Source organism: Cardiocondyla obscurior, linkage group LG19, assembly GCF_019399895.1.
Source record: "Cardiocondyla obscurior isolate alpha-2009 linkage group LG19, Cobs3.1, whole genome shotgun sequence".
Taxonomy (NCBI): domain Eukaryota; kingdom Metazoa; phylum Arthropoda; class Insecta; order Hymenoptera; family Formicidae; genus Cardiocondyla; species Cardiocondyla obscurior.
The window spans coordinates 3,858,890-3,867,863 of NC_091882.1; the positions used below are offsets into that span (position 1 = coordinate 3,858,890).

An 8,974-nucleotide genomic window follows, 5' to 3' on the forward strand; every position below is an offset into this window, starting at 1 on the left:
CGACGGCGAATTAAATGCAATTTTCGTCCCACCGAGGCATGCATAACAAATTGACGAACGTCTTTATACTTAGAAACTGCGCGCGACGTTGGTGCACGTAGCACGGGGGCAGAAACGCTTTTTCGTCGCATGGCCGATTTACAATCCGATTATTATGCCCGCATAATGTCGACTATCCTCGCTCTTCCCGTCCCGCGTGTAAGCACGTACTCAACCACGTATAATACGACCGGCGGGAGCGGTGCGAGCGGAATTTCTAAGCGAATGCAATTTAAAAAGGAGCAATAAAGCGAAAACTGGCTACCGGGAGGAGAGCGGTGCTCGCCGCTGCCGCTGCGATGCCACGCTCGATCCTTAAAATTGAAAATTAAACGTTTCGTAGCGCACTGTGAATTTTGAGTAGCATGTCTAACCCGTGGCTTCACGCTTTTTTCTGTTTCAGGATCCGACTTCCGTGAGTATGGGTCATTAAGTGTACCAGCCAAATGCTACAAAGTAATGGGTTCGGGGCCGGGAGAGAAAAGCCGCGCCGACGGTCGGCGATTAATTGCGGGGCGCCGGTTTCTTCGTAGGCACGAGAGCTCGCAGGGCGCGAGAAGCTTTGTATCGGCATGCACGTAGTTTACCTTGCTAATCGTTGAAAAATATGCCGCGCGAAAATAAGACGAGATACATTAAAACTGTAGCGATAACTCGCGGCTTGAAAGCTGCACGACGCGGCAATAGCTCTCCGATGTCATTAATGGTACATATTTTTGTTACATACACGCACGGTTGGTATCGGCGTTTAATCTTCGTGCGAACATCGCTGCGAACCACAGGGCGTAAGTATTTCACGACTTGCTCTTTTTTTTTTTCTTTTTACTTGTTAGACGAATGCGGTGGATATATTGAAATTGACGGTGCTATCTTTCGACGTTTATTGACGCAAATCGTTACACGAATAGCACTTATCCGCAATTTTCGCAAAAACACGTATTTGAGGAGTTAGATCCGAGGCTCATCCACTTGATAATTATTATTCCATTTCTACTCGCAATAACGAACGAGGAACGGTCGAGAGCGATACCTAATTAGTCGAAATAATAACAATTTCCAACACGATAGATACGCGCGTTAGAAATTATATCCTAGCCGTACAAATTATCAAATACTTTCCTGTTCGTGCAACATTGATTACGCGATAAGTTTCAAAAACAGTTTACGCTTGGAAGAAGTATAAATTTCCTCTCTTTTTTTTTCTTTTCTTAATAGATTTAGCTAATAAAATAAAATTTATTTCTATTAAGAATTTTTATATTTATTTTATTTCTATTGCTGAAAGAGATCAAACTACGGAACGAGAAATAGCGTGACCTCGTCGATATTTCGTGCCGCGTGACGACGACAACGTAGTCGCTCCAATAATTCGGAGGAGGACCCGCAAACCTCGGGGCCCGAATACGAAATGACGGGACGGATAACTGACGTCTCTATAGTAGTAAAACTGAGACCGTGGCATTCGTGTCCCGATGGGGGTCCCCAGACGTCGTCGGAGACATCCAGCGCCGCGGGAGACCATTGTCTCAGGGGGATCCCAAGGGCGCGTCTCGATGAAGGGCCAACCCCGGTTTGACACGCACGAGGGGGTCGTAGCACCCCGTCGCGCCCCTCACAAAATTAATAACCGAAATTCGAGTATTCCTACTCGGGGCCAGGAGTTATCGCGCGGGCATACCTTGACCGTGTCTTCCGCCACGGGCCCTGCGACGGGCTCTATATACGATCCGAACGCGTCGCACAACCCACGCGACGCATACGTCGAAAACAAATACCGGTTAAGTGACTTATAATAAGGCCGAGCGAGATTTACGGTGTTATTTGTTACCGGAGCGTGTTGGAAAGGGACGGGGACGATCTCACGATCTCGCGTCACGGTGGCGTAGCCCGGCCTCGGCGCTAAACGCCTGTAAGTTCAATAGTTATAAACGGCACGGAGCATTTGACGAGCCTCCCTCGGCGAAGGGAGGTCGCCCGCAAAATTTATTAGGGGATTCTCAATGCTTGACGAAACCCGGGCCGACGATTTCCACCGGCCGTTCGGAAATAAACCGAGAGTCGGGCAGGTATCGCTCGCCCCGCATACCACAGCGTCTCAAATTTCTACGTCGGGCCACTGCCTTTTTCGCCATCGCGTAGGTATATTGCGAGCGGCGCTATAAGCGGGCAATTAAAACCATGCAGCGGAGACATTTATGTTCGCACTAACTGCCCGTTAAGACGTGGAACCACCTAACCGTGGAAGGTGTAATTGGCCGGCATGCTGCAGCTCGTAAAAGCACAGCGGGCGTGCCTCGCTGTCCTGCAGTTTTTCCGGCGCGACGTCGTTTTACAAATCGCACTTTTCGTCGGATCCTTTGTTCGGCACCGATCTCAATGTCGTGAGCGCTATGCAACGGACGATTTTCAATGGGAACGAAGCCGTTTCGTAAGAAAGTACGGCGGGCCGAGACGATACAATCGTAAAATTCAACCGCGAACGTCGGGCAAAGTAACGAACTAGAAGAAGGTTTGAGCGAAACTTTATTTTCAAGTAATTAAAAAATAACTGTTCCTCGTTCGCTAATTATGAGGCTTGTAAATGGGAAACTAATCGTAAACAAATTTACGAGTATACACCGGAACGCTGCGCTGCCGATTCTTTTTAACGTTCTCGTCAAAACGCATAATGGGCTTGCACGGTTAGATAAGCCCCGCGAAGCAAGAGCGTCTGGACGTTAAGAAAGAAAAATGAGTTGTTATTGCCGCGGTTATTAATATAGATCTGCCGGCGGATAATGTAATTGTGCTACAACGTAGTCAGCAAGTATAATTTTAATTGCGATAAACCGTCATTACGGCAGGCCTGGTTCCCCTCCTCGCGATCCCGCCCAGCTTTGTATGCAACTAAGGAAAACTAGGATCTAATGCGCCGTGTCAAGATAAAAATGTTTCCGTTTGTCCCAGCAGGCCGACGCGAACCACGGGAGAAAAAGAGAATCGCTTTCGATCTTACCAGCAGTACGGGAGTACACGTGATTAGTTGCGTGGTTGTTTTTTTTCCCCTCCCGGCTCGAAAGATATCGTTCTATTGGAGTGACGTTTATCGCGCTGTTACAAAAATTTTCTTATTTCGCTATAAAAACGTTACGTTTCTTTTACGATCGCGATCGCCGGGCACCGGACGTAACAATGCCATTAGCATAGATCTAACATAGGGATAGCGTAATTGCGCTACAATGTAACCAGTCAGTCAGTCGTAACACGGTATACCGAGTGTACTTAGAAAATACGCACTTCGCACTCCGCGCGCGAAGGAGAGGCACGGAGGGACTTGTCTCGACAGAGCGCGCGCGGCATTACATTTTTTATTAGTATACGCACGCCGCTAGTTACGCTATCGCACACTCGCACAAAGACACCCGGCCGATCTATTTCTCTCTTTCTCTCGCACCCGCACGCACGTACGAACGTGCATGGCTACTTTTTTTTCTTCTCTCTTACTCGCACTTCGATTAAAATGCCAGACGTCGGTAGCAGAAAGAGATTCGCTGTGATACGCGATATTGTTACGCGTGTACACGTTGTAACTGTCCGGATCCGTGACGGAGTCACGCGATATGCATTATGCACGCACGTAACGCCGCGCGGCAGCAGACGCGTTTCCGCCGTCAGTCCCACGATGCGCTCGCAGGACGACTCTCGCTCGCTTTGTGAGAAACGAGTCATTGACGTGCGCCGTATGCATTTTCGCGTTCGGTACGCGGAAAAAAAATAGAGGCGGCGGGACCTATCTCTCGCGAGTTCCTATACATTATTAATATCGCGGGGGAAAACCTGGGTTAAATGGCGCAAGCACAATGACGGCGCGTTAATTATACACATCGTCCCGTCATTATTTTCGACGGCGCACCAGCGGCGCAATTTGACGCGCGTATCTTACATAAATGCAATTACTATCGCGGCACGAAGCCGCGTTTCGCGCGGGACTCGGGGGGGATGTCGAAGCCCGTCGCGCTTAGCGCCGACGAAAACGCATATCCACGCGTGACGCAAGCGTACGCGATGACCCGCGAGATCCCCGACGAGAGTGGAAAGTCCGCGCCGAGCGCGCACTTCGAAATTTCCGATTCAGCGCGCAGAAAGCAAAATTGGAAAACGTACCTACTTATTATTTAGACGCTGGCTTTTGCACGCGGGAGAGAAATCCGCCGGGTCTTATCTCCGAGATATCCCGCGAACGGTGAGAAAACACGTCTCGATAATTTCAGCGTTTCTTCACGCGCGGCTAATTCCATTTCGCGCCCGGTTGTTCGCAGGTGGTGAAAACTAATCGTGAGAGACAAAGCCGCGCGCGTCCCCTTCCCCCCTCTAGCTTTCCCTCTCGCCCGCAATGAATTTAACATTTTACACCTCTTCCCCGGTATTGTCCGCGCGTAATGAAGGGACGATAAGAGATGCGCCGCTGCCGAGCGACTTTCACCGCGCGATCTCGTCAGGAGCCACCTGCCACGGTCGTCGCGGAAGAAATGTCGCGATGCACCCTCTTCGCGACTGCCGACCCCGGTCGATCGCGACGGTTTATTTACGACAGCTGCATTATCCCTACGCGCCATTACTTTTATTAGCATAATGACAGGCGAACAACTCAATTTGCATGGAAAATCACACAGGCTCCGTAACGAAGCTCTGCGCCGCGGATCCATAATAGTCGTCCTATCGACGCGCATATTTCGCGCGAACGTTTAGATTTATGTTTATCAGAGAATATTACGAACACGCGACGCGTTCGAAAAATGCGGAGGACCACGACGAGGAGAAATCTATTCTAGTCGGAGTTTAAAGCGAGAACCTTCGCGATACTTGCGCGCGCGCTCTCGCTCTTTCTCTCTCTTTCGCGCTGGATAATTCCGTATCATCATCGAAATTGCCTTCGATCGTCGTCGTCCTCCTCATCCGCGGCTTGATTGAGAGTAGTCGAGGATCGTTTGCCACCGCACCTGATCCAATCGTCCATTCGATAATTGGCGCCGGTAATGAGACGCAGGATTACCTGCCCGGGTCGTTCAGGCAAATTTTTGCGGTGAAAAAAGAAAAAAGGAAAAAAAAGATGATAAAACGAATGGCGCGCCGTTTCTCTTAAGAGGAATAAAACGACGGGCGATATTGCCCGAAATTGTTCCGGCGAAACAGCTTACGAAACACTTGCGGCCCGATTCGCGCTCGATTCACGTGAAGTACAGCTGTCTAGAAATGAAGATAAATGCGAACTGATGTTCAGGGCGTGTAACGATTATCACGCGATTATTTATCGATCGCCGCTGAAACCGACGGATACAAATTCGATGAAGTCTTCGGGTGCTTTAATAAGGAAGTGCGGGCTTATCGATGTATTATATACTTCGCTTTTCGCGATATCATCTTAGCAACGAAAAATATGCTCAGTTTTACATCTTCGACGTTATTACTGTTATATCGACCGATATTATGGAAATCAAGCTGATTTTAATCAATATTTGGTTGATACTTGACTTTAATGGAATATTTTAATACCAATTTCTCTTATGCGCGTGTGGGCCTCTGTCAAAACTCATTAACTTCAACTGTGATATTATTCCGAGTCGTACAATAAAAAAAAAAATTGCGATATAAAAAAAAAAGAAAAAAAAAATCACATAAAACGCGAATTAATAAGATAAACAAACGGGAAATATTTTTCCGTCTCGCGGATAGAAAGGAACTATAAAATTTACGTGTATATCTCTAACATTAATCTAGCTAATTCAATTCCCCGTGTTTCGCGACTGATAACTGTCGAGCAATAAAGATCGAAGTTTCGTGCTTGATTTTATCCGCCGGTCGTCAACAGGTAGACCGCCTCGCGGTCTCGCGGCTACGTGAATGACGTGAATGAAATTAACGTGCCTCGCGATCGCCTCCGATTTTGGCGCCGAAGCGCAATCAACGACGCCACGATCTCGGGACGCAACGAGATACAGATCTGGCGAAATATTATGTAAATAGAGGCGTGCGTTAAAACGCGCGCGATCTGAAGCCCGCCTCTGCCGCCTGCCTTGCCCGACGGGAGATACCGGACGGATGCAAAAGGAGCATTAAGTAACATTTAGCGCGCGCGCGCTTAAACAAAATTGCCGTAATCCCCGGTCGAGGCTGGCGAAAGCGGGAGGGGAAGGGGAGGGCAAGAGAAGAATCGCGAACGAAGGGGTACGAACGGTGCACGCAGGAGGAGAGCGAAGGGGGTGGATGCAGAAGGGCATTAACATACCGATTTACATAATGCGTATAATTCGAGCAATTATGAAGGGAAATATACACAATTTAATATAATGGCGGATGTTTAGGGCAGCGCTATATCTACTACGGGAGATCTCTCTACTGTGCGACTGGAGCGGGAGAGAACTTCCCTTTCGCATTACCTATGCGCGCGTAGACGCGCGATGCATTCGCGAGATGGAAAACGGCCACTCATTGATCGTTCCGTGCACGTTACGCGGGTGCGGATCGCGCGTATGTCGCGAACAAGCTCGGCAAACTCAGGCGCGTCGATCTAATGCGTTGCGTATCTTGACGCACGGCAGAGGCTCTCGCGCTGTATCTTTGTGTCGTTATTGCTGAGATACGACGAAGACACTTGCGAGACGGTACTTGAGCAAACGAGAAGATGATACAACAAGACATTTCGGAATTGCCGCAGAATATGTTTAGACGCGCGATAAAAAGACGCGATGCGCATAGACGCTTAGCGGTATCTCGTGCTTATATGCTACGTGAAACTTTGTTATCTCTGTCCTTATACTATCGATGTTATATAATTGCTCGCGCGACTTTGAATAACGACGTCGTAAAAAACAAATTTATTTCGTTTCATTACACTCGCTCATTTCTCCTAATTTCTTTTTAACGAATATCTTTTGTTCAGAACTTTTAGCGCGAGTTTTTTTTTACGTAGTGATAATATTTAAGGTAGAAGAGACTGGTGTACGTATTTCAGTCGCTAATAATAATTTCTGTGTCTTGTTTTAATTTATAAATCGAAATAAAATAACAAATAAACAAGTAACAAAAAAAAATAAATAAAAAAAAAGTAAACTACGAAAACAAAGTCATACGACTTACCAATCTGCATGAACTTCAGCGGAGTTGTAGATTTCTGGCGTTGGCTGCAACATAAAATAAAATATATTATTGTAGACGTGTGAATCGGTTCATAAAATTAATTAAAAAAAAAGGGTAAAGGTTTTTATTTAATATTTTATTTAAAAAAATATATATTCACCTAAGAGTTGCTCCGCTGAGGCAGGATGCCCCCCGGGCCTGCTCCTCCTCTCAGATGGGACGTGTCGAGTCATCCTTCCGCGCACATGTAACTCGCGAACGCGCCCGGGTGAAGTTATAATCGCAAGTAATAAGAATTTAACACTGATTCGCACGATAATCTACGACACTCCCGTTTATCAAAATCGCGTAGCAAATCAAACGCCCGGTTATTTAACGAATTCGCGAGAACGCCCGTATGTGATATCGGCGTGCGGCACTTTTTTCCCACTGCACAGCAGCGGAGATCCTCTTCATCTGTAACAAGAAAACAAAAAAATTATTTTGTAGATATCACGTCTAATTAAATAAAATAATAGTAAAATGTTAAAAAAAATTTAAAGCATTTTATTTCGAAAAAAAATTGATATTTACCCCGGGGTTGCTCCGCTGGGGCAGGATACCCTTCCTGGGCCTCCTCCTCCTCTCAGATGGCAGGGTCGAGTCGTCCTTCCGCGCACTGGACAATGAAACCGAAAACGTGTGTTAAGAAGCGAACGAGACGGGCCGCGATACCGAAATGTTCCCCGCGTACTTTATGTTCGCAAAGTTCCTCAATAATCACTTGTACGAAACGGACTGAGAATCCCGGACGCGACGAGAGAGACGGGCGAGGTACAGGTCTCTCACTCTACCATGGCAGTTGCCGGAACCTGCCGTAGAGAATTTTAATAGGAGCCGGTCGGAAAATGCTCGAGTAATACACGGAATAATACACGCGGGACGCTCCGCGCCCGTTGCGCCCGCTGCTGCGACCTTGTTGTTCCGGAGCACTCTTTCGACGCACGAGACCGAGCACAAGACGACGAGTGGAACAACACAGGAGGGCAGAATATGATCGCCCATTCTCTAATCGACGACGTCGACACTTGTTCGTACGCGGGACTGTCCTCTGTGCGGCCGAAAATACGCGTAATTGCGGAGCACTTCCCGACACGTGCTCACGCCCGAGGCTCCGCAGTAAGAGGGACCTTTAGAGATCTCGACTCTTAGATATTAAAAAGACACAACCGCGTAAAGAAGTGAGACGGTAATAAGTCCGACCGTCGCTGTCCTTCTCGCGCACACACATCGAATGTTTTTTTGCCCGCTGCCGCAACCTTGTTGTTCCGGAGCACTCTCTTTCGAGGCACGAGACCGAGCACAAGACGACGAGTAGAACGACGCGGGATGGCAGAATATGATCGCCCGTTCCTTAATCAACGACGTCGACACTTGTGCGTACGCGGGACTGTCCTCTGTGCGGCCGAAAATACGCGTAATTGCGGAGCACTTCCCGACACGTGCTCACGCCCGAGGCTCCGCAGTAAGAGTGCCCTTTAAAGATTTCGGCTCTTAGATAAAAAGATTTCGATGCTCGCCGTATCGTCGCCCGGCTACAGATACGTAAAACATACGCAAGTACTTCGATATCCGTCCCGGAAGCCGTTCTCCACGTGGCCGGCGTACGTACTCTACTGCGCAACGGGGTAGTGTGGAAGATTATCGATCAGGCGATCGATGGAGCGCTGTGATTGGTCGGCGCGAGGGTCACCCATCTCTTCTAGGCGTCATCAATTTTTTGCCGCTTAACCCGACTAAGATCCCTGGGGGTTGCGGGGGTGAGGCGGGGGAAACCGTC

At 48.2% G+C, this 8,974-nt stretch overlaps 1 protein-coding gene across 5 annotated transcripts in view; it reads left to right on the forward strand.

Annotated features, from left to right (window-relative positions):
• Positions 1–8,926, forward strand: part of LOC139110075 (ankyrin repeat domain-containing protein SOWAHA-like) — a 375,001-nt gene extending 366,075 nt beyond the window's left edge. For all 5 annotated transcript variants that reach the window (XM_070669630.1, XM_070669627.1, XM_070669631.1 and 2 more), the window contains one exon: positions 443–8,926. In XM_070669630.1, coding sequence (XP_070525731.1) covers positions 443–472 — 30 coding nt within the window. In that variant the 3' untranslated portion in view covers positions 473–8,926. The remainder of the gene's footprint in view (positions 1–442) is intronic.
• The last annotated feature ends 48 nt before the right edge of the window (positions 8,927–8,974 follow it).